General features: G+C 40.5%; 1 protein-coding gene across 1 annotated transcript in view; it reads left to right on the top strand.

Moving 5' to 3' along the window:
* The window catches only part of SYNE2 (spectrin repeat containing nuclear envelope protein 2), a 179,798-nt gene that overhangs the window by 16,077 nt on the left and 138,084 nt on the right, over positions 1-25,637 (top strand). Inside the window, exons 2-16 of the mRNA XM_051769854.1 lie at positions 2,228-2,343; positions 12,688-12,749; positions 13,706-13,801; positions 14,062-14,139; positions 14,232-14,324; positions 15,326-15,507; positions 17,115-17,311; positions 17,783-17,883; positions 18,644-18,745; positions 19,481-19,618; positions 20,484-20,648; positions 22,507-22,619; positions 23,291-23,447; positions 25,147-25,243; positions 25,403-25,590. Coding sequence (XP_051625814.1) covers positions 2,265-2,343; positions 12,688-12,749; positions 13,706-13,801; positions 14,062-14,139; positions 14,232-14,324; positions 15,326-15,507; positions 17,115-17,311; positions 17,783-17,883; positions 18,644-18,745; positions 19,481-19,618; positions 20,484-20,648; positions 22,507-22,619; positions 23,291-23,447; positions 25,147-25,243; positions 25,403-25,590 — 1,848 coding nt within the window. The 5' untranslated portion in view covers positions 2,228-2,264. The remainder of the gene's footprint in view (positions 1-2,227; positions 2,344-12,687; positions 12,750-13,705; positions 13,802-14,061; positions 14,140-14,231; positions 14,325-15,325; positions 15,508-17,114; positions 17,312-17,782; positions 17,884-18,643; positions 18,746-19,480; positions 19,619-20,483; positions 20,649-22,506; positions 22,620-23,290; positions 23,448-25,146; positions 25,244-25,402; positions 25,591-25,637) is intronic.

Genomic DNA, 25,637 nt, shown 5'->3' on the forward strand with positions numbered 1-25,637 from the left:
GGTCCAGACAAGATGGCACAGCACCTTGTCCACCCAAATCATAACAGTGCCAATGTTGGGGAACCCACCACTTCACTGGGGAGATTAATCCAGTGGCTGATTGTTCTCACTGTGGAAAATTTTCCTCTTGTGTCTAATCAAAATCTCTGCAGCAATAACTTGTACCCATTACCCCTCATCTTTTCATTGTGACTCCTTCTAAAAAAGGAATCTCCATCCTCTTTGTGGGCACCCTTTAAGTACTGGAACATGGTAATAAGGTCTCCTCTCAGCTTTCTTTCCTCAAGGCTGAACCAACCCAGTTTTCTCAGCCTTTCGTTACACACAAGGCTTCCCTGTCCTGGTCATCTTTGTGGCTCTTCTCTCTCCAGCCTGTCCACATAATTTTTTGTACATTGGGGTCCCAAAGTGAACCCAGTCTTCCAGGTGTGGTTTGACAAGTGCTGAGCAGAGAGGGATAAGGACTTCTTTATCTCTGCTGGTGATGCCCTTGTTGACGCTGCCCAGCATCTTGTTGGCTTTCTTGGCTTTTTAGAAATCTTACTATTTCCATCCTAACCTCAAGGCTTGGCTTGTTTCTCCATCATGTTCTCGTGCCTGCCAAAGATCAAATTAGTCCTTTTCCTCCTACTTTTGCTAGGCTAAGCAAGGGAAACTCTTATAAAATATGTTTTTCTTTTTCTCTGATCATTTAGACAGGTCTCACCTTTACCTGTCCCATCTAGAACTCTCTTGAATCTGGTGCCTTGATGGTGACTTACAGAAGCACTGCATACCCCAGCAGTTGGAATCAGTGCTTCAGTCATGTGAGCTAATATGTATTTCTCTGGAAAACCAGGAACTTTTTTCCCCCCCTTTATTCTCTCTGTGCCTTTGCTTGTCATCAGTAAAGTGATGCCCCGTGGTGGAGGGTTGGACTAGCTGGGGCCTTCCATCCCAAACTGCTCTGTGATTCTAAATGTAGGCAATAACCCCTGGTCTCATGTAGGTGCTGCAAATGTGAATTGGTTGATGTTTGTGAAGTGTTCAGATGCCAGGGTGGTGAGCGCCATAGAAAAATCTTGTGAGGAACTCGTTAATCCTGTCATCACAGCAGTTCTTGGATAAAGCACAGGGACACACATTGTTCAGGGTGAGGAAAACGAAATATTGTATTACTCCTCAAGAAATGCATGTTGTCCTTTCTGTGCAGTGAAGGAGACAGGGAGTGAGGAAAAATAGTATAGAGTGGAGTAAACAAAGGCTGCCTCGTGATTCATGTGCACAAGGGAATGAATGTAAGACTTTCTCTGGCATTCTTTAATGTTGTATTTCCTGACTCATCTATTCACACCCTTTATTTTGACATATACTTGGTGGATGAGTTATTAATATATGGTGTGGAAATCCCTGTACTTCTGGTGAAAAGGTTACAGTTGTTTAGGTAACAAAGCTTGTTTAAGGGTGAGCCCTTATTTAATTTTCAGCTTAATTTCTTTTCGAATTTGTTTGACTTTTAGATTCTTGATAAAATTGAGTCTGTATCTTAAACATCCAGTTTTTCCTACAGTGGCAAATTGAACAGTATAGCTACTACACTGCCAGGAACACTGTTAGGTTTTTAAGAAAGGTAAAGCATGTAATTTTCTAAAGTTGCATTAGTGATTGGGGAGGTATCCATGGAGGGGAAGATGGAGGAGTTGGGAAAAGAAATTCCTTCATGGGTGTTGAGAAGTAGCAAAGGCATCAGACAGAGACAGCAGTTGTGTTGATTCTCATATAACTGCTGCTTTTTCATTTCACCTCAGTCTTTCCAGATTCTGCCTAAATTGTCTCTACTCTGCAACAATTATGCAGGCAGGAAGGGAGATCTGAGAAGTTCAGAGATTAAAAAGATGAGATTTGGCAGTTACAAGTCTGCAGAAGGTACCGTGAGCCTTTGTCACCTTGGCTTTCTGAAAGAAAGCAACTGTGTTTGAATTTTCCTAATCCTAGTGCTTTTGTTTTCGTGGCAAGACCCACTGGGATCCATGGTTTGTATTGGCTGCTATTAAAAAAGAGTCAAAGGAGCAATAGGAACTTTTCCTGCAGTAGGAAAAGTTGCTTTTCAGTATAAACTGAGGAGACAGCTGACCAAGGGAAGAAAACCCAAAACAAAACACGTGTTTTGGTGCCACATCATCATTGAGCATCATCAGTTTTTATGTAATACTGTACTGATTTTTGGTTTTTTTTAATATCATTTCAGTTTAGGAATCGATTAAAGAACCTGCATAGAATTCAATATGGCATCAACACAGTCATCTGCCTCAACAGAGGAGCCGGCTTCCTCTGAAATAGATGATCTCCATCTATCGCTGCAGGGTAAGTGACCGGAGTTTTCTGTGCCTTTTTAATTTAGATTTTTGCCAGAAATCTGTGTACAAGTTGAAGGAAATTCTGAGAGACCCGTATAAACTGGTGTTATGATGGGTATAGTTAGCTCGTGTCGACGCTTCTTTGCAGACGCTTCTGTGTTTCATGAGAGATGCTTCAGCAGTGAAATGAAAGATAACAGTTCTCACAGTATTCCTCCTGATATTTTCAGATCTGTTGCCTTTTTTTGATACAGATGTGCTCACTGGCTCTTAGGTTTTGTTACTTGGAATACACGTTGCTGTAAACTTTTTTTCAAAGGAACCACCAGCATGGGAACAGTTAAGCCATTTCATTAGTTTCCTTGTTTTCAATTTGCTGACAATTGGCTGGTTGCATTAAGCTGTTTTAATGAAGCCATTAACTACAGTACTATTTTATTTGGTTTTCTGTTTTTACTGCTATATGCCCTGCAAGTGAAGATAATTTTTGTGGCTTCTAAACAAATTTCTTATGGGTCAGAGTCTTTCATCCTTGTCTTGCCATGAGTTATAAACCATTAAGGAAGTTCTCACTGGCTGATTTTCACTTGTTCCAGTTTAATGGCTTCTACCTGGACAGTTAAGTGATGATGAGTGTATCCAAGCTGGCCTCTCAGATAGGCTTTTTGGAGACTGTCAAGAAGGCTAGTCCAGGCAACAGAGGACTATCCCTGCCGTAAAGGAGGCTTTTAATGTGCTTAGAGCCTGCTTATTCTACAGTGGATGGGCTAACTCATGTTTCCACAAGAGATATTTCCTCTTAACTCCCTTGGAGTGAAATTTCTATGGTGCTTAGTTGAGAGAAAATATGTTTAAAACAGATGGTGCAAAAGAATATTCTGCCAAGTCACTTCTATGATCTGTATTTGCACTGATGTTGTCATTGGAGCCATGTGTTGTGACGAGTGGGTGTTAATAGTGGTCTAAAGCCAAAGCGTCTTTAATGGTGAATTTTCTTCCGTTTTACTTCAGTGTTACATTGTCAGGAGAACGAGCAAAAACTTGTAGCAGACAGGAGCCAGTCTGACTGTTGCACCAAACACGTCTTGTCAGACATACATTTGTTGTGCCAGTCAAACTCAGCCTTTGGTAGGAAGACTGAGGCGGCTGTTGTCGGGAAACAGATTTGAAAAACGCTCCGCAGCTCTAAGGCAGAATTCAAGTTACCTGCAATTTTAGGATAGGGTTTTACTTTGAAATTCATGTATTTTTCTGAAAAGTCAAATTGGTGTTTGTGTTGAATAACAGTTGATTTTTTTTTTTTTTTTTTGGGGTCAATATCTCATTGAAGGAGCCCTGCTTGGTAAAACTGACATGACTGTATTTCTTTGCTGTGATAATTTGAGCTCCTAGATTACGCTGAAATGAACACACTGCAAATCTGAGGCCAAGATGTCTGTGCCTGGCTGTTGTAAAACATCCGGAGACATCCCTTAGAAGTGACATAAGCAGTTTTTGTGATGATTAAGGATACAACAAATGGTACCGACAGGTTTTGTTGGTGGAGCTGTGGCTCTGCAGCATCTGCTCAGGGTCAAACAAGCAAATGGCAATACAGCCATGAGGAAGCACCAAATACACACTCCCTGACGTGACATGTAGGAACCATTAGTAGCTCTACTCGCAGCTCTATGGTGGCAAAGGTCAACTAAGAATAATAGGGTCACTGAAGGAAACAGGTTTTTCCATTAATAGCAATCTTGGGATGAGATTTGCAAAGCAGCCAGAGACTTTGATTGATTGAAATCTTCAGGTTCACCTGGAGAAGTTGTAGAAATATCTCAGATTCAAGGAATAGCTGCTTATAATTGTCAGAAAAGCAGCTTATATTTTGTGTGACTGAAAATGGATGTAAAACTTATGATATGCTTTCCACATTGCTAGGATATAGCTTCAAAGAATATGTCCAGCCTTGTATAGTAGTGTAATGGGAGACATACATAAATAGGGAAAAGCAGGAGTGAGATCTAGTCTGGATGTAGTCTAGATCTTGCTCATATTTTGATCTGCTTTTTAATTCTTTGTGATCCAATCTTCCATTGTTCCTGAAAGGCATCCAGTGGGGATAGAGCACTTGTCTAGTCTGGTTAAGTAGGACAAGATCAACTTAATGTGTCAATTTGTTTGGTTATATAACTCTGTGAAGTTTATGCCTAAAAAATGTAATAAAATGCTTAGCTTTCTTTTGGTTTTCTTCTCAACCATGTGTAGGTCTATTATTTTAAGTATGTTTGATTTTAATTTTAGTTACAGTCTTCTGTGAGGAGGACAGCACTTTTGGGAAGAAAAAGAAGGGAAAAACAACCTCCTTTACGTAATAAGTGAAGAGGTTACTACTTAGTAGCTCTAATTATTATAGAATTCCTATTAAATTATTGGTAGTGACTGAATAGTATAAAAACTTCATTTAGTGGAATTTATGTTAGTGTATTTTTAGGTAGAAGAGCGTTCTAGGGTGAACATTCATTTTCCTTAGTAGTGTTTGTCCTAGAAGATGCCATGAAGAAATTCACTAGAAAATAGATAAAAATGTAACTTTGTTCTCAGTGCATCTTTCTTGTCAGCTAATTATTTTAAGGAGATTTAATGAAGCTTGAAAAACATGAAGAAAATCGGTAAAATCGGTAAAGAAATGAAAGCAGTGGGTTTTTCTGGTGATGCTCCCATCACCAGACATTTTCTAACGATGAAACTAGTCACAAAATCATGAGGCTGAAGTAGAAAGCTGCAAGAATATAAACCCCTATATATGTATCTTTTCAGATTTTTGTATTGCTCTTTAACCTTTACCAGTTTTCAAGCTGACCTTCAGATCAAAGCGTAATAGTTACCCCCTTCCTCCCTACCAAGAAAATGGAAATCGCTATGAAAATGCATGATGTCAGGACTTGAGGGGCTTTTTTTATTTTCTTTTTTTGTTTCCTCTGTCCTAGATGTTATAATAAAATTAAATCAGATTAAGATCAGCATTATCTCTGCCCTTTCCTTCAGCACCTCTCTGCTTTCTCCCGTTTTTCTGACGCAGCACAACTTAAGAGCGGCCTCAAAGCTGCTTGTGTCCTTGCACAGCCATGTAAAAGTGCAGGTGAAAAGCCTGGAGCTGGACTGGTTACAGATATATCTAATGAGGGAATACTAAAGAGAAGGGTTTCTCTTGCCAGACAGGCTGCAAACATTTTGGTGAAGAGAGGATGCTTGCCAGGGAGATGTTCCATTGTGCCACAGACCATCTCTGAAACCTAAAGTCACTTCTGCTGCTTGAAGGGGCAGGCAGGAGCTCAGGGCTTGGCTGGCATTGGGCATGGGAGGAATAAAGCAGGATCCCTGTCCTATGTCTCCTCCTCCCGTATTTCCCTCCCAGCCCTGCATTATAGGCTGGCCCCAGAGAGGGATCCAGCCTGGTGCTCAGTCTTCTGAAAATTGAAGAGGCACAGTCAACATCCAAAATTGGTTTTGGCTACTTGAGATTGTGGAGGCAGATCATCTCCTTGGTAAGAGAAGGGCTTCATGGCTTTAAGAGCTTCAGTGCTTTAAGAGCTGTTGGAGAGAGAAGGGGTCATCACTCCTGATGAGCAGGAGTGCGGGAGAGGGGAATGCGCAGCTGCTCATGGATGGATGGCTACAGTAGGAACTGAACAGGGTTTGTGGCACTGTGGAGCAGGATCATTTTTTCCTTCAGAATGTAAATCTCTTCACCTGTGTGAGGATCCAACCTTCATTTTCCCTTCCATGCACAATTCTTTCCTCTGTCTTCCCTAGAATAGCAAACAGACCCTACGTGTGGTGCTTCCCACCAAGCCTGTGCAGAACTCTGTTTTCGCTTTTCTTTTCATGCTTGCTGAGCTAATTCAAACAAAAGAGAGTGTGGTTTAGCTCTTGGAGTTTGGGGCATGTACTTACTCTTTCACTGTTTAATTAACTGCAGGGGTCCTAATTTTTGGCTCCACTTATTAATCTGTGTTTGTGTTACTGTTTATTATTTTAACCCAAAGGATGATCCTATAAGAATGTGACTGCTAAAACGGAAGAGAGTTTTTAAAGAAAACTGTTTTTGAAGAGAGTTTAATGATATAAATGAGTGCTATTTTCATGCAGATATGTCTAATCCTTTATGAATGATTTCTCCTCAAGCGAAATTGAAAATATGGAGATATGTATGGATAGGTTTTGTTGTGCAGCTTGTAGTAGATTGTACTTATCTCTGAGCAAAGGGAGATTTATTTTTGTGACCCTCTTAATTCCTTTGGAGATCAGGTAGACTACTAATTCTTACCCAGCTTTTTTTTTTTGTTCTAACTGTGTGTCTCGTCTGTTGGGGCCACTCGCTTATTACAACTATGCTTTTTTTTTCCCTTTAACCAGAATGATCAAAAAAAGTCCATTAAATGTTTATGATGATTTTTCAAGGGTGACTTTTACAAATTGAAAAGCTCCCACAGCAGCTGCACAGAAATCTGTGCCTGGTTTATGCTGCCTGCTGCCCAGGAGAGAGGCTTGTCTGCAGTTCCCGTAACTGCTCGGCTTCATGGCATGTGATGGGGCTGATGGCACTGGGGAGGCAACAGACACTGCCACTGCCTTAAAAAAAAAATCAGTCATTGTTATTTTTGTCTGTTTCACATGTCAAATGTAAAAAATAGATCGTAGAGTTGCATAAATGTGTTCCCCGCTAGATAACTTTCAATTTGTTAAAGGCATAATCGGGTGCATAACTGGTTAAAAACTGGTATTAAAATGTCTAAGGAGTGGACAGCTTCTGAGGCACCTGTAAAGGGCACTGAAGGACCCTACATTCAGATCTCTGACCACTGTAGATTTTATTTAAAATGTTACAAAAGCCACTTAAGCCCTTATCTTTAAAAGTATGTTGATATCTAAATGATGTGACTTAGTACCTTTAAGAATCTGACCTGCAATCTCTGTCTATGCCCCCAGTATTGCAGTGCTTCACTTTATGGGCTGCTGTGGAGTCAAGACAGAGGTGATTCACAGAGCAGAGCTTTTCCAGCATCCTGGCAATAAGAAAAGCAAAAGGGTTTAAGAAAGCCGGTGGGGGGGGGTGTGGGGTGAAACTTGGTGTGAATATGCAGGACTTTTGGTAAATTGGACTATTTGCTTTCAAAAGGAAAAGGAGGTTGAAAGGAATAGTGTAGAAAGGGAAGTTCCCATTTGCTGCAGAGATGTGGTAATGGTGATTTAGTTAATATTTATACAGTATTTGGGTTTGAAAAGACCTATTCCTGTAGAAATATTTTCATCACCTTCATTGAGCTTTGGATAAACTTCTCAATCTCTACAAAAAATACTTGGTTTTTTAATTGCTTAACATGATGTTGCTGAACATAAATGCTGGAAATAACTCTTTTCCCTGCTTTCCTGTCTGCAGAAAATAAAACTCAGTGGCTGAGTGGAAGGGAAGGGACTACACAAAGGGCTCAGGGGTGAATTGCTCACTCTTTCCCTGGGTTGGCAAGTACTTAAGGTTTCTTCTGATAGTTCTGATCATTTAGATAATGTACCTACTTGGTGTGTTAGCTCATATCAGCAGTTCTGTCTTGAAGGAGCTCTCTCTGAGAGCTGACCATGATTCAGTTCATTTTTCTGAGCTGTCAAGGAGTGTAGAAAAGGTTATTTTAGATGAAACTTAAATAAATGCCCCAAGAAGGTGCTGCAGCTGTCTGTGGGCACTGAAGCTAGAGTTAGTCCAACACAGCCTTTCTTCCCTGCACACATGGTGGATATGCTGCATGGTGAGCACCAGCTCTTTTGATCTGTTGATCTGTTCCTGATGAGCTCCCCTGCTTGCTACTGAAGACATAGCCTCATCTGACCCCAGTGGTGAAAGGAAGATATAAAAATATTGTACACAAGAGGTAATTCCTTCTGGTGAAACAAAGATGGGAAGATGACAGAAAGGCTTGTGCTCATTAATTTCAAATAACTGGTTAAATTTTTTTTCTTTTTTTAAGAAAAAAAGCCATACAGCTGTAAATTGTTCACTGGCAATGATGCACCAGTCCTTGTGATAGAAGAAAACCTCTTTACTCTTTGACAGTGTTTGATGAGCGTGGACAGACGGCTACATCTGTTCTGTCATGATTTGCTTGCCTCAGCTTACTGCCAAGGGAGGAGGCGGTGCTTTCCTTGGAGCTGCCGTTCTCCTGCCTCAGGAAGGGAGGCACAAAATGCAACAGAGGAGAGGAGACTAATTTTAAGTCGTTTTTTTCTGTATCACCGCTGAAGGAAGGCTGAGAGTAAAACAGTGGCTGGCAGTGCTTCTGCTCTCCTCTTCCTTCTGGGAGAGTTCAGCACTGGTGTGGTCCCTGCCATTCCCTGCGCTCTTAATGATCAGTCTGGTTTGTAGCACTTGTTGATAGCTCATTACTGAATAAAACCGTCATTGTCCAGCAGTGTGTATTGATTTTTGAATAGCCTACGTGACAGTTTCTTGTATGTGTTATTCCTCCCTAAAGAGTTGTTAACACACAGTGAAATATGATAGATTTTGGTTGCTTTCAGATTAGCAGGTTCTTATTTTGTCCTTTCAGATCCACTTTTTTGGGTTGGCGAGTTTTGACCTGAAGTGAAGGAATGATCAGGGTTTTTTTTTGATAGCTTTCCTATTCTGGATCAGTGATGTTTTGAAAACTAGGGCAAGAGAAAAACCAAGGTCACTTAGAGTCCTACGAAAAGGCCTAACAAAGAATCCATTCACCCTCATAAAAATAAAAATCCGTATTAATTAACCACGTGGTAGAGATAAGAATTGGAGAGCTTGATTAAATCATTAGTGCCTCTGAGCAGTAGTGTCGTCGGAGGGGAGCTGGGAGGGAAAACACACTCAGCCTGAAAATTGCAATACGACTGCCTGCCACGGTGCCAGAAGCACATCTGTATCGAGCTGTGTGTGGTGTGGCCTGCCTGGAAACAGTGACTGCTGCACTACAATCTGGGGAAATATTGGCGGGCATGGAGTTTTGTTATTAATTCAGGGGGAAAGTCCATTATTGTTATTATTTATTTGGGTTGGAAAATAAGGCAGCTGAGGCGGCAGCTGCTTGGAAGGCAGCCTGGTGGATTGCATTAGGCAGTGGCTATAGTGGAGGGTTCAAAGTGTTCTTAGGTGTGTGCAGTGAACTAACCACCTTGTGCTTTCACCTGATGAGACATTTGCCTGAGAGCTGCTCATGTGAATCAACACTTCCAGTATCTGGCCCATATTGCAGAATGAAGCATGTTAATATGGATGTCAACCAAAACAAGACCAAGTGTCTCCTCCTAACCATCTTTCTGTGACTGATCCCAAGTGCAAGTTCTCCAAAGCAATAGCAGTAGTGTATGTTTGGCAAGAGCTGTAGCTGCAGAAGTCACTGGCGTCAGGCACAGTAGTCAATATTTGCTTTCTGTCCCTTTTTAAGTGCTAGAGCAATGCCAGCCTTGACTGTCTGATAAAATTGAGCGCAGCTACCCAATAATTGCTTGTTGAGTAATTGGAATGGCTTCCACATGGTGTTCAACCAAAGGGTGTGGTTGGGTGCTGTGCTAACATGAAGCCAGTATCTCCATGCTATTTTTGTCCTCCTCGTGAGCATGTTTGCACTTACTTTCTGTTTCCTGAACAAAACATGATTTTGTCATTGCATTTTTGTCTGCATCTTTAAGATTGCCCTTATCTTACTGTTCTGTATGATCTCTGATGATTATGAAGAATTGTAAAACAATGCAGTAAGCAGGGCAAACTGACTGCTTCATGCTCCTACAGGATCACAGTGTTGCACATTAGAGGAGGGCTGTTGAAAGGTGCCTTAGTTACAGGATGCAAAACAGTCCTCAATGCACATAATGCATGAATGTTTTTGTTGCCACTCACCCTCCCAGTGAAGCAGGAGGTGGTGCTGGGAGCAGGAAGCTGGGTTATCCTCAAGAGAATTGCTGTGCTTCATGAGCTGATGAAGCTCCTTCAGGCCGTCTTGGATGATGAAAAGACAGCTACGACTGCGGTTTGTGTTTGCAAATTCCCAGAGTGTAGTAAAGTGTGAGACATTTTTCTCTGAGTGGCATTTTCATTTTCATGGGCAGAGGAGTCAACATTATTATTTTTTTTCCCCCAAGGACTTGATATTTTTAGTATCTTTCATCCTGCCCAGGCTACCAAAACATACATATCTATTGCTGAGTAGTCTTTCACTTGCTTTATGATGTCAAACTTGCATTTAAATAATCTTTGGTGCAAGAGCTTGCTTTCAGAGGCAGAAGGGATGGTCTGTTCCCACCTAGATTTGTGTCTTTGTGCAAGCCAATAGCCTGGTCAGTGTCCAGATGCCTCTCCCATGCAGTGGGAGGATTTATCCCAGCTGGGAAGTGGGCAGTGAGTACCCCCCAGCTGCCTTGCCCAGTGTGTCCCTCCATGGGCCATTCACCCTGCTGGACCACCCACAGCCCCTTAGGGAGCTGCCTTGAGGCTATGGAGCAGGACATCCACAGGCCTCTCCTGTGCTCCCACCAGGGCCCTGGATGGGCATTCCCTGGTCCATCTGCCTCTCTGTACATGGGAGCTCCGAGCCTCTCTGTCTCCATGACCCTCTGCTCCAGCTGCCTGACTCAGCCCCTCCGGCCGCCCAGCACAGCGGGGAGAGGAGCTTGTTCTTTCTCTCCACTTTGCACCTCTCCTGCCCCTCAGGCTTTGCTTCCCTGCTGCCTGCCATGAGCGTTGCAGGATACTCCTGGCGCACTGCCTGTCGCCATGTGCCCACCTCAGCCCTCAGAGGGAAGGGTGGGAAGAGCCCTGCAGCTGGCACAGGCCAAAGGTGATGGTTTGGGCGACCAACACATCAGCTCTCCCAACTGTGTAGTCTTGCCCTCCTCAGCTAATAGTCCATTTGACCTGCTTTGTAATGCCTGGGCTGTTCACAACCAGTGCAGCCTTTTGGGTGTTTATTCCAGTGGGGAAGAAGGCAGGGATGACCACCTTCCCACAGCTCCAGGCAGGCCCCTTTTGGGCATGCTGTTACTTTTTAATCTGGTTTTGGGAAGCTGGTCCCAGCACTTGCAGTCAAGGCTGCTGTGGAAAGGGGGAGAAGAAGGAGTTTGTGTTCAAGCTCGTTCCCATGAGCCTTTGGAATGGCTGCTGGTGGAATGGGAGTGTGTAATCTCAGGGGCCAGCACCTCCAGCCGTCACCTCAGACCTGTGTACAACCATCCAACCACTAGGGATGTATGGTTGGGTTTTGTGGTGATTCTTGGGAATGGGCTGGTTTTTTGGGAGGGAGCATGAACTGGAGAGTCACGTAATGCACTGGCCATGACCAGGGCCAGGGAGCTGGTCTGGTCCGACTCTACTGCTCACCATCTGCTTCACCTTTTGGGGGAACTCATCTTTTTTTTGTCTCTACTGCCCACAGACCACAAAGAACGGCCTTCCCCTCTCTTGAGCTCTACTCTGGTGTGAGAAACAGCTTAAATAGTCTGATTTTTGAAACATGGGCTTAACTAACTCCCTGTCTCCCTTCACAACTGGTGGTAGTTGCTCACCCTGTACCACCGTGAGGGACCTGGGGGCAGAGCTGGATCTCTGTGTGTCACTGGGTCACGCTTTGAGTTCTGCGTCACTGTTTTTTTGCTGTGATACAAGTTCAAACACTTCCTTCTTCCTTCCGCCTATTTTAAAACCCTATGAGCTCCTTTTTGTCTGGATTAATAATCTGTATACCCTAGGGAGGGCCCAGCACTGAAAAGGTTGCTGTTAGAGGTTGTGTTCCCGCCATGACATCCAAATAACTCTCCAGGCCTTCAGTTGGCAGCCAGGACATCTCATTGTGTGGCTTCACCTGCAGATGTGCATTTATCACAGTCTGCATCCTGGTCCCATCACCCAATGTAATGCATGGCTTTTCCTGAATTTCAAGATGTATCTTGTACTGATGATGGCCCAGAGTCTTTCAAGGAACATTAGGAATGAACAGAGTTATTGTGGACATATTTCTTTATAGAGTTATGTGTTCACACCACTGTTTGTATTTGCTGAGCTTCTGAGAAAACCTTCATTAGTTGCTTCTTGCTGCATCCTGTAGAGTATGCTTGATGGTTGTAGAGGTCTCTGCAGAATCAACCCTGCAAGCAAGAAAATACCATCTCTAAAATATGACTCAAGAAAAACTGATGTTAAATAATAGTTAATAGTAACATAATATCTGGAAGAATGGACCTTAGGTTTGAGATGAACGCCGTGTAAGTTTTTAAGAAAGAGAAATAAAACCAGATAACTTTTTCCATTAACAGTTTTTTCCTTTTTTTTTTTTTTTCTATTTCTCAGTGCAGCGAGAGTTCACACAGAAGAAAACCTTCACTAGTTGGATAAATTCAATATTGGCAAAGGTAGGAGCGGGATTCTTTAGCAAAGACATGCCTTTTGCCTTTTCAATTTGGATGTGCTGTATGGAGATTGATTTTTAGGAATAAACAAAATTAGTACAAGTTTTTTTTTTATCACTGGATGGAAAAAGTAGCCCCTGGAAAGCATTTGTTTAATAAGTGCAACAGCACTGTATTGGTGAATGTCCAAGAACATTTGTAAGGACGGTTTTTAAGTAGATGTCACTCTTCCTCTCTCATGTGGTAAAACCTGTGGTGAATTGTGGCACATGTCTCGGGGTTTTATGGGTTTCTGTGTTTACAATTAGTTTTACTGTGATTAGGTAAGTGTTATTCTATTATGCAATCCAAGAACATGAGTGTAATGAGCTGAACTGAGTGACTGGTAAGTATTAAGACAAACCTCATAGTAGCGTAGGCACTCTTTAAGCTCTCACAAAACAGCTCCTGCAGCTGTGCTGAGGCTCTGACTTGCTCAGGTAAGAAAAAATAATCCTATTTTGGTCCCTCCTTGAGCAGAAGCTGATGAGCTCATGATAAATTTGTGTTATGTTCACCACAAGTGGGTAAAAAGAGGTTTAGTTATGCAACTTTATACTCAAATTTGTACTTGGGGTATATTGATTAAGGTCTCAAAGTATGAATTAACTGCTTTGTTTAGCTTTCCCTTTCTCAAAATTTTGGGGTCTTTTGCAATATGCTTCCTTGAAAAATGTAAATACTTGAAAGTGAGGCCTAAAATAACCCTTATAAAACACAGAGGCAGAGCAAAGGGGAATAAGACACAAACATAATAATGAGTTAGAAGAAGAAGGATATGGCTGATTAGATGCAGGATTTTTATTCCAGCTTAATGAAAAAATAAAGGATGCTAAACATTTTTTAACAGAGTAATCAGAGTGTGATGTTTTGTAGTGTGATGAATTCAAAATGACAAAAGATAAAAATTTATTTTGCAGCATACGCCTCCTTCTGTTATCTCAGACCTGTATACAGACATACAGCAAGGACATTTGCTTCTTGATCTGTTGGAAGTGCTTTCAGGTCAACATCTGGTAAGACAGAGTAATAAAAATATTACCTCAATCCTTTTTCAAATCCAGCAAAGATTTCTGGATATGCTTAATTATAACCATATGAGTGATCCTTCTGGAGTCGTAGAGCTAGTTGCAAGTTTACACCACTGACTCTGAAACACACTGAAACAAGTTGATCCAAAGCAGTTTATGAATCTTTGCAGGACTTCCCTTATCAAAATGTAGAATAAAATTAATTTTTACAGTTGAGAATGTAACATGTTCTTTTTGCTTTGCAGCCACGGGAGAAAGGATTTAATACCTTCCAGTGTAGAAGTAATATAGAAAATGCTTTGACATTTTTAAAGAGCAGATCAGTGAGTATTAACTTCAAAATTCCCAACTAAAGCCAGTTTAACTGGTGGAACATTTTCTTTGTTAACAATGATCCCTTTTTTTTCCTTCTTAGCTGAAGCTCATAAATATTCATGTTGCTGACATTATCGAAGGAAAACCTTCCATTGTGCTTGGCCTAATCTGGACCATTATATTTCATTTTCATGTAAGTATTTCAGCGATGTAAGAGAGTTTTAGTAGGGGGAAAAAGCACAAAAATGTGTTATGTGATTGCCAAATGAGATGAATTAGAACAAAGCAAAAGATTATCTTCTGTCATCTGGAAGTGACAGCTCAAGGAGGAGATGCACCAGTGCTGCTTCACCAGTGCTGTGATGGCAATGATGAACAGTATGTAGCTGCAAATGGTAGGAAGGATTGAGATTTTTCTTGAAGTAACAAATTAAAAAATAGACTAAACTTTGCCTGTCTAAGACCTGTATCGATTAAGCTCCAAATGGAGCAAACAGTGTGAAGTGGCTCACCTATCTCCCTCAGAGGCAGCCCTGCTCTTCACTGTTGACTGTGCTTACAATGTACAGTTCTTGCTGTTATTTTATTCGGTACCAGGTGCCTGAAATAACACAAAGGCTGTCGTAGTAATCTTTCTTATACAATAAGAAGCTCAGAAGCAAAGTTTTTTAACAGTATTTGGCCCATATTTTTCATGGTTAGAGGCACTTTGATGCTGAAGATTCTTGTGCTGCCTGTAGCCTATGCAGTACCTTCTTACCTAAACCAAGCTTCTCTAACCAAATGTAGATCTCTGAGGCCTGCACCCTGAGTGAGCAGGCTAACTCTGAGCATGTCTAATACATGTCACTGTTGACAGCAGAAAACACAGCTACTGCAGAAAACACAGACTGCTGTCACTGGTAGAAGTAGAAATTGAGTGAGAAGGACCCTTGACGTCTTTGCTGGTACCCACAGGATAACATGGAAGTCTTTGGATGAATATATCCTGCCAAAAAATTGCCTAAAGATGGGAATTCCGCGTGAAATAGTTCAGATTGTACAGATTAAGAAGCCTGATCTGATTTTGGGTGGGAGGGAAACTACTGTTACAGCTGTGATTTGAGTCCTGTCTAATTCTCTGTGGTGTTCTGCCACTGATGTCTTGGTAATTTTTCACTGAAGCCTGATTAAGTCTCCCATCATCTCTGATAGATTGAAGAACTTGCCAGGACACTTGCTTGTACTTACAATCAGCCTTCACTTGATTGTTCAAGTGCTGTTGACTCCTCTCCAAAGGCAAGCAGATCAGCTAAAAAAAGTGCTAAAATTAAGGAACGATGGAAGATGTCTGCTACAAAGGCTCTATTGTTGTGGGCTAAAGAACAGTGTTCACTGTAAGTTCCATGCAAGCCTTATAAATAGTATGCTACATTTTGTATTACTGCTTTCCTCTAAATGTGGTGATGTTTCTCCCTGTTTTTTAATATTGCTTAGTGACAGCTTAGCAGAAATCCCTTTAAGTTTCAGATGTGCTTACCTGTACTTTTAGCATCAATCAGGCCCTAAATATTTTGAGATGAGTGAAGCTCATCTTATTAATAAAATACAACTATGTAATTTGAGTTGCTTTGCTGTTCTTTTTGGGGGCTTCTGGGTGAGAGGTCTAGTGGAATGTTTACATGATTTGCTAGTTTTAATCCTCATGTTTGGCACTGGTTCAAAAAAATTTCTATGATTCCCACATCTTGTTTCTTTCTGTCAAAACAGTGTATGATCCCCAAGAATAATCCTCATTCTGGAGGTCCCAGTCCCTAATTCTAAACAGATGTTTCCTTATGCTTGATGTACAGATAGCACTGTTGCTTTCAGTGGGAGTATTCACAGCACACAGTCTACAGCAGATACAGATATTTCTTGCAAGGAGCAGACTTTCTGCCACTTACACTTTTTTTCAAGGGCTACTGCTTTGCTCCAGGATCTTTCAAATATGTTTTACAGTGATGTCACTCCTTTCTCTCCAGCTCTTTGGTTGCTTTATGTTCTAATAACATCCTGCTAATATTCCATGTTATTAGTTGGAGATAAAGGCCTTCATCAGCACATCAGACACTTTCTTCTGGGAGAATAGCACTGAAGTTTGCCTTTTAGCTGTGTTTTGTCAGAACAAGATTAATTGGCATGTAAAAACCATCTCTTTGTCTATTTAATCTTCCTCTTTCTTTTGCCTGTTTTTCAGCAATACTACTGTCTGGTTTGTAGTATCTTTTCTGAACTGTCATTACACTGAATGATTTTGTTATCAGTGAATCAGTAGTTTTTGATAAAGAAAAAAAATCTTGTAAGTCTTGGCCGGTTGTTTTGTAACTAAGTTTGATCATCCAAAATCCCACATCTTTTCCATGCTGTAACATACTGATAATATACAGGCTGTTTTTGGAAAGTTGTCCCAGAATTCACTGTGACCTGCAGTGCTGGGCATCTCACAGTCCTGTCCAGGCACTGCTTAATAGAAGATGTTTTGAAGACACTAAACTAAGAGAAAAAGAAATATTTTCCTGCAGTAGTACATCACTTTTAAGTTCTGGGTTGTGTAAAATGCCAGAGTTGATTCCAGTTCTCAGTGCCCTTACAGACAAATACTTCATGTTCTGCAGTGCTTGCTTGTTGTTTTTCCATGCCATAGAAAGCAAAAATACTGAGCACAAAGGTGGTGTTCAGAAGGGATATTGGATCAGCAAGGCTTCATTTTCAGAATGTAACATAAGACAAAAAAAAATAGTAATTTTTCAAGAATAATATAAAAATATGTACTTGTAGAAAAATTGTGTGGTATTGGCTGTACTGTTGTCTGACTCAGCTTCTGCAGAAGTTCAGTGGCAGGGTTCTCTTGGATTTGGTTCATCCTCCATTTTACTAAACTTATATTCTATTTCTAAATTTGTACTTTTAACCTGTTTACTCAGAAAGCCTAATATTTTGTCTCTAATAATTTTTGGGGTAGGCATGGCTCTATCAGCGTGACTGATTTCAAGTCCAGCTGGCGGAGTGGACTGGCTTTTTTAGCCATCATCCAAACCTTACGACCAGGTCTAGTTGATTTGGAGAAGGCAAAAGCCAGAAGCAGCAAAGAAAACCTGAAAGAGGCTTTCAGAATTGCAGAACTGGAGCTGAATATCCCACGACTCCTTGAGCCTGAAGGTAAATGATCAGCTTTTTTTAAATCTTCGTTATCAGGAATCAGATTAATATAATCCTGTGTGCCTTGAATTGTAACACAGGAAAAAGTAAGACTGTGCTTAAGTCTGAAATGGAACACTGATCTTTGCTGTAATTCTCAAACCTTAAGTTCTTTATAGAGTCAGCTGTACTTAGGAATTATATGATTTTTGAATTGGCAACAACTGCAGGAACAATATGCATAAGAAATTATATGAAACATTCCTGTTCATGGGAGAAACTTCTTCATTAGTTAATCATGTTATATTAAAATATTCCCAAGGAAAAAAATGTTCATTACATATTAATTTCTGTCAATGGTATGTTAAGTGAGCTGTTGCAAAATAAACATGTTTATGGTAATGTGTTTTAATAACTGCAGTATAGTGTGTAATTATGTGATCAGGCCTAGAAGGCTGCATAATTATGTAAATGCTGTATTGGCTCTTGTAGATGTTGACATTATGAATCCAGATGAAAAATCAATCATGACTTATGTGGCTCAGTTTTTGCAATACTCCAAGAATTTGCCTGAGTCTGAAGAAGACATGCAGGTATGTCATGTGGTTTGTCACTGGGACATTTTTAGATGAACGTGCATCATGAATGCCAAGACTATCAGTGCTTTCTTTACCCAGTTTATAATATCAGTCAGTAACAGTTAGATTGTAGAGCCTCTGATTCTGCTACTGACAGGACTCAATTGGTTTGAAGCTTATGATGCTCCTGTGTGGTAGAAAAGACTCCATGTTACAGATTTTTAGTGGAATTGCTGTGGAGGTTATTTTTTTTTTTCATTTAAGTGCATTTTTTTCATTAAGGGCATTTTTGAGCTTGGTTGTCTTCCTCTGTGCTCTGAAGTCTATGTAAATGTTGGGGTAGAGACAAACAGATTTGCCAATACATGGAACAACCAGCTTTAAATTTAATAGCTGACATGTAAAGTGGACAGAAGTTGTCACTCACAGATGACACTGACTGGAAAACCACATTTTCTGTTCTCTGTATTCTTCTATGAAAGTTTATGTATTAATTGGTTATTCACATATCTCCATACCAATAATCTCCTTTTAGGAGGACTGCAGTCAGGCACTTCTTTTGGTTCATTCACATATGCAGTGCCAGGTTTAAAACTTTGGCCTTGCTCTGTAATAGTGCTTAACCCAAAAGTCATCAGAGTCACCAGGGATTTGTTTTTCAGTAGCTTTGAACGGCCTTTATCGTATGCTCGATGAGTGTTGTTTTATGGCACAATGTAAATTGAAAACAAGGCTTGCAAAATGGAAAAATGAAATTTTCTGCTCTAATTACCAGGAAAAAGTAAGAGAGGCCATGGACTGGTTGGCTGCACAGGAGGAGAAGTTAGCAAAGCTGCTGATTGACACAGAGAATGAAACATATTACCAGAAGTGCAAAGTAAGTTGCATTTCATGTTTAACTGCTTCTGTGAAACGAAACTGTTTCTGGGAATATTTTTAATGTTTTTCATCTTCATTGCCTAAACTGAAGTGTTAAATAAACTTTTAAACAAAAGTTGGAAATGTGACGATGAATTTGGTATGATTGAAGGAAAGGTAGGATAAAATCCTTTCTATTATGAAAAAGATATATATTGTTTGGTTTCTTAGCAGAGCAAGTTTCTTTTAGAGAGAGTAAAGTAGTATCTTAGTTGATGTAGTTGAAGGCTTGGACGAGATTCAAGCACGTAGGCCCTTTGCAGGGCCTTCACTATTCTGTTTTAATTGCAACAGTAGGTTTTGCCCAACTAATGTTGTAGAGGAGTAGCTGAAATGTTGGCTATAGGTTGTGCTGAAGTAAAATTTCCTTTGGTTTATGCTGTTGCCAGAGTTTGTAATAAAATGGCCCGTGGGGAACTGTGAGGAGAGGAATTTTCCCTTTCTCTTGCTGGGAGGGGAGAACCGTGTTCTGACTGCACTGACATCGTATTAAATACAGACTTAGGGAATGGCACCTATAATTTCAGACCCAAACACTGCCTGGAGACAAGTATGCCTCTTGCTATCTTGCCTTTGCATGCATCACACCCTTTGAAGTTAATGGAAGTCATACCAGTGTGTTCAAAGGCAGTACTTGGCTTCATGAGCTTCCATCTGAAGATTTCTGTGAATTACTCTTCTATTTTATCCCTAGGAAATGATGTCATTTATGGAAACATTTAACCAAGAAAAGAACGCCTTTCTGCCTGTGTTGTCATCAAAAAGAAGTGAAGCTGAACTGAGTGAAGACCAGAAGCAGATGAGGGAAGAGTGGGATAAAGTGATCTCTCAGGTCAGGCATTTCTTGCTCACCTCGTTACCAGTGTGATGGAGAAGCCTGAATCTGCCCAAGAATTCACTCTGGGAAAAATGGGGAGGTGATACTTTATTTGGAATGATAAAAGAACTGTTGACCATGAACCTGAAGTGCAGACAGTCTGAGTGGTGTTCAGTGCCCAAGAGGAGGCAGAAGGTGACTGTGTGTTACCCTTCTGCCTCCTGAGCCTCAGGACTGTGAGATGTCTGCAGAAAATGCCCTGCATTTGGTTATCTTTGAACACTCTTCTGATGAAAGTTTTTGGCCTATTTATGCTTAAAAGGTTATTTTGGGACATAGTCACGGCTCAGACAGTGATACAGCTGGGAAAAGTGTGTTAATAAATTCTTTCCCATGGCACAGATCCTGATATAGTGAGACCTGGTTGGTCAGTGCTTTGCAGTGAGGTTGGCTGTGTTAGATCCCTCTGCCACAAATAGGGACGTGTTGGGCCATGCTGGTAATTGCTCTTTTTGAAAGAGCTTTTTTGTCAGCCTCATGACAGAAAGCTGTTCATTTCTGTTTCCCCTCTATTTTTGCAACTAGTTTACTATAAATTTTCCAGTTGTTGGGCCTTGAGATGGTCACCAGCGAAGGATTAGTTACACCAAATTCTCTGTGGTGTTACAGAGGTTACAGGCTGGGAGGAAACCTGAGCTTCAGATAAACATAACTTATTTGCAGCTGACTTCACTGGAAGCTCCTTTCCTGAAGGGTGACAGGTGTGGGGAGTGGGTTTCTGGGATGTCTGGAGTGTCAGTTTATGCAGCTTTTATGAGTATCTTGGGGACGGAGAAGAAAATAATAGTGAGAAATTTAATCACTTGTTTTCCTTTTAAAGATTAACGAGTGGAAAGCGAAGCTGGACCAGATGTTACCCTCCCCTCTGGGTAGCATTGAGGCTTGGCTTCAGGAGGTAGAACATCTGCAGGCAGAAGATTTGCCTGATTTGCAGGACCCATTTAAAGCAATGTCTCTCTTCAGAGAAAAAATTGTAATACTTAAGGTATGCTGATCACAAAGGGACGTTCTGCTTCAGTTTGACCCAGTAAAGCACTTGTTGTGGAATTGCTGTTTGACGTTTTGGGAAGTGGGGTGTGTATGTTTATCTTCTGAAGATGAAAAGCTCTTCTGAACATACCTTTGAAGAATGATGAGTTTAATTAAATAACTACATGGGTCTATAAGGAAGGTTTCTGACTTCACTGGGGTGAGATTAAATTTGAATACTGCCTGAATGAGTAAATTATGGTATTCTTTTTTATGTGATTCCTGCAACTTATTTGTTAAGTAATAACACAGGGTAATTGCATCCTTATCTTTAAATCTGTGCTCAATGCATACCTATTCAGAAAAGCACTTGAGCTCAAGGTTACATTCCAGTGAGTTCAGCAAATTTGTTTGAAGTTAAATATTTGCTGAATCACTCAGTATTTCTGTTCAAGGCAGTAGGAGATACTTTGATACCTCGATACCGTGCAAGTTATTTATTCCGATCTTGAAATTTTTCACTGATAATAATTTAAACATCTTTTTGAGTTTGAAAACTCTGAAAGAGCAGATATGTTGATGCCTGTTGATCATCATAATGCCATACTTTGTTTTTTTATGAACAAGTCTGCTTTTTTTTTTTTTTGGCAAGTCCTTAAAGAGAATTGAAATAATGGGCAGTGGAGGTTCTTGCAAGTGGCTTGATAACACCACGTTTTTGTGCTGTTGCTAGTCACTTCCTGATGAGAGATGGCTTTTTAACTCCTTTGCCAGCCTTTAGCCATTTGATCCAAGATTTCTGTTGTGCAAACTAAGTAGTTAAAGTGTTTTTAAGAATGAGACAAAGATGGAGATGTAATTTGTTAAGGAGTTTTGTTTTTGCCATTGAATATGTAGATAAAAATCATTACATTCCTTGAGAAGAAGAAACCTATAATACTTCATTTCTGTCAAATTCACTTTTCTTGATGGGAAGACATTCTGCTGAGAATTTTTTCTCCTTCCTTCCTCTAGTCAGTCCTCTAGTCAGGGATCATATTGCCAAGGTGGTGCCTTATAATGGAAATTTTACTTTCTCTTAAGGTCTAGAGAATTACCCACCAATGCTCCTAACTGTGTGACTTGTATAGCCTTAAGGTTACAAAATCAAATGTTTAAAATCTGTGCACTATTTTTGTGGTTGAGGGCTGTCCCTGGATTTAGCCATTTCCATTAACATGCTTCCTAGCAAGTTTTATTACATAAAAATGAACTTTTATCATATTTCTTGATATGCCTCTTACAAATATGCTTATATTCTGTGCAAAGCATTTTATGTTTTATTTCTACATAGGGAATTTGGTGCTGAGACACATGCCTGTAAAATATTCCCCCGTCATGTGATACTGGCCATCAGGTGGTTAATTTGATGTGCTGTCATCATGGTGTTAGACAGAAATTTATTGAGCAGTCAGATGAGCTATTAAGCAAGTGACATGACAGGTTTGTTCAACAGGTTTTACTGTCAGTCTTTGCTTACACATAGCTAAGAACAACTTAATATCCTGAAACTGTTACAATGACACTTTTATGTCCTAAAGGTGATAGTGAAAGTGCAGAAAAAACTGATAGAAGGAGTAGTGTAGGCTCATGTTCCTTATATTTAACTAGATGCACAGTGATAAGAGAAATATGGTAGTCCTGCACTAAATATGCCTTTTAGAAGGTGATGAGGTAAATACTTTTATTGCACTTTAATGAGTAAAGGCACTGGAAGATTGTCTTTTGCTGGCTAATTCTTAATAGCTCTCACCCTAATGGCAGGTGACTTGCAGGTTCTCAGATGAAATGCTCTAGATTAAAATGAATGCCTTACTATGTCTTTTTTTCCCCAGGGTTTGATGGATTGTTTTGATTCTCACTTGGACACCCTTCAGTCATTTAAGAACGAAGATGAGAATAATATGCCACTGGTCTTGCCTGAAAAATTAGAGGAAATGAAAAGAAGGTTGTGATGCTTATATTTCCTCTACTTTGACTATGTTGTATTCTAGCTCTGCTGTTGACTTGTTCTGCTGTTCTGAAAAAAGCACATAATTTATCCATGCCTTGCAGAAAAGGAGCATTTTCCACTTAAGCACAGACTATCAAGTGGAGCAGGCAGGGATCTCTCATTGGTCCAATGAGTGTTAATTATGTGTACAGAGTGGAACTCATTAACAGGACCTTTTTAGATGCCCTTTGGTAGTGGGGATAGGAAACACCTACTAGGGATAGGAAACCTGAATATTTGGAATGTAAACATTTCCCTGGTGGTGGGGATTTCTACCTTTTAAAATCACTGAGATCTACAGCTTGTACAGTCCCAAATATCTGTTGGGAGGATTTTCAAATATGGTCAGTAAATCTGTATTTATAACTGAGATACTTTGACATAGAGATGGCAGATGCCCCTTTTCTGGGCATTTAAGGTTTTCCATACATTGAACAGACAATATTGGCTAAAATTGTTGCTGCTTAAAAAAATGAGTTGTTCTTATCTTAAAATGTTATTCTTTCATAACAAAATAATATTTACATATGTGTAATTCTGAGTTTTTAGGGTAAAAACCTTGTAGGTTAATGCCTTGTGTATCCGATGGTTATGAAAAAACTTTTGGAATGTTTTTCTGTTTGTAGATTCAGCAATATTCATTTCACAAACTCCAGCACTTTTCTTGAGTACCACTATGGACTGTGCTCAGCTATTGCCAATGAGGTGATGTTAAAGCTAAATATCTGGGACATGAAATATGGATCAAAAGAGTCTGTGGAATCACTGCTGAAAAATTGGAATGTAAGTTTAAGATACATGTATCACACCCTGACAGTAATTCTTCTTTCCCAGCTCTCTTTGATTCAGGCTTATCTCTTTCTCATCAGAAGATACTATGGTAGTTGTTAGAAGCATGGTGGACTGGTGAGATCTGGGATTTATGCAAAGAAGGGCAGGTAGACTTCCACAGAAACTTACTTCACCCCTTACATCTTCCCATTTTGCTCTGAATGGGAGTTCTTTCTTCAGTTTGGAGAAGTAATGCAAGCCACAACTGTACTTTTTCTCTCTGCCTTTTTTTATTTTTATTGTGAAGATTTATTTCTTTCTAGGCAATTTTTAACCCAGCAGTAGCAGCTCTTCCCTGTCTCCAATCCACAGAAACCTCTCCTGGGTAGTTTCAGGAGTTGCTGTCTTCAAAACCAACCATTATTCACTTTACTGCCTAACACTGCCTTTTGCTGTTGCCTCTTCCTTGTCCCTGCTTCTTTACCTCCTTATGCTTAATGATGAATATGAATTGTCCTGTTTTGTTAAATTTTGTGCTTAGTTCAGCTTCAGGAGTCAAATTACTAAAATGATGGCATATGTAGTCTTGTAGGAGGGGATGGATTACCCCATCCCAAATACTGACAAACAGTATTGCATCAGGAATAAAAGCAGAGATGAAAACTGAAGGCATCAGTTTTGTCCCATCTCCAGTTAATGGGAATGTGAATTCCATCTTAGTGGAGTTTCTGAAGAGTTTCTCAGAAGCTTTTCAGTGGCAAATCCCTAGTTAAATTAGTGGGAATTTCACCAGCCTGAGAACTGTGAAAGAAGGCAACAAGTTGTATAAAATAGTATTTTTCCTGAGCAATATCAACCTTACCCTGTGGTGACATGGGAGTACAGAGTTAATCTGAGCAGAGGTTGTTGATTCAGTTGGTTTCATAAATACTTATTATCTTGTTATTTCTACAGTTGTGGTTCATGGTCTTGCTCAAGCTGATAGAGTATAGAGCTTTCCCGGGGAGTTTAAGGCTTGTTGCTGGCTCTCTTGCTGCTCCCATGATATGAAGTCCTGGCTGAGTGGTGATGTGGTGGAGGGAGGCTGCAGGGGAGGCTGTTGTGTAACCTGCTGGGTAGGACTTTAGTACGAGTGGGGAGCTCTGGGGGTGAGATGCAGCTCAGACAGAGAGAGGCTGAGGATCAGCCCTCATTCCCTGGGTGGATGTGCGAAGCAGAAGTCTCCTCCCCTGTTCCCATTTTTCTTCTCTCCCCCTTTTCTTGCCCAGTTTGGATCTTACTTCATCTGTGGCAGGAACTAGGCACATCGATATTTCTGTGCAGGGAAACCCACTTTTCACTTTTAGCACTTCTTGGACTTACATGACTAAGTTCTGCCTGACTTGATCATCTGACTGATGTTATTTCTCAGTATTGCCCTCGGGCTGTAACTTTTTGAAACAAGCAGTCCTGACTCATGCAGGGCTGTGGCTCAGGCAATGGCATTCAGGAATTAACATTCCCATTAACCTTACTCTCTGCACAAGCAAAACAGAAGAACAGGTCTGTTTCAGACTGAAGGGTGCAGCTGAGTTGCTGGATGGGCTTTGCTCGGTTTATTTTTAACCTGCAGGTTGTAGGCTCATATTTGAAAAGTGTCCCAAGCTATATTTCTTACCCAGTTTTATGTGCTTCAGTGTTAGTTATATCAATTGCTTTTCACTTTGGGCAGAATTTCATTGAAGAAAAGAGTCTTGAAGCACAACTAGAAAATGCTACTCAGATCTGTGAAGATTTGAAAAACAAAAACATATGTGGTCCTGATTTAGGTAAGTTTGTGCACATAAGTTGATATGAAGACCTCTGTTTTGAACTGATGTGCTGTCACCAGTTTTAATTCCATCTACTGTTCTGTGTAAATAGTGTTTCTATTTAATTAACCTCTCTGTTTCCAAATGTATAACGATGATCCCTGTTTGATGTCCTAGGCGGAGACCCTCAAGAAATCAGCAAACTTTTTAAGACAGTGGAGTCAAAGATTTCCACGTGCAAAGACTATATTTCCAATGTAAATACCACCTTACAGAAAGTCCTGTCCTCCTGGAGTAATTATACAGAAAACAATCACTTGTTAAAGACGTGGCTGGAAGAAAACAGAAATGAGCATCCAAAAGAGGTATGTGGTTGGATTTCTCTCTGTGATGGCAGACAGAGGTACTTGGA

Source organism: Manacus candei, unplaced genomic scaffold (genome assembly GCF_025592945.1).
Source record: "Manacus candei isolate 608988 ecotype Guabito, Panama unplaced genomic scaffold, ASM2559294v1 h1tg000113l, whole genome shotgun sequence".
In the NCBI taxonomy this organism is placed as follows: Eukaryota; Metazoa; Chordata; class Aves; order Passeriformes; family Pipridae; genus Manacus; species Manacus candei.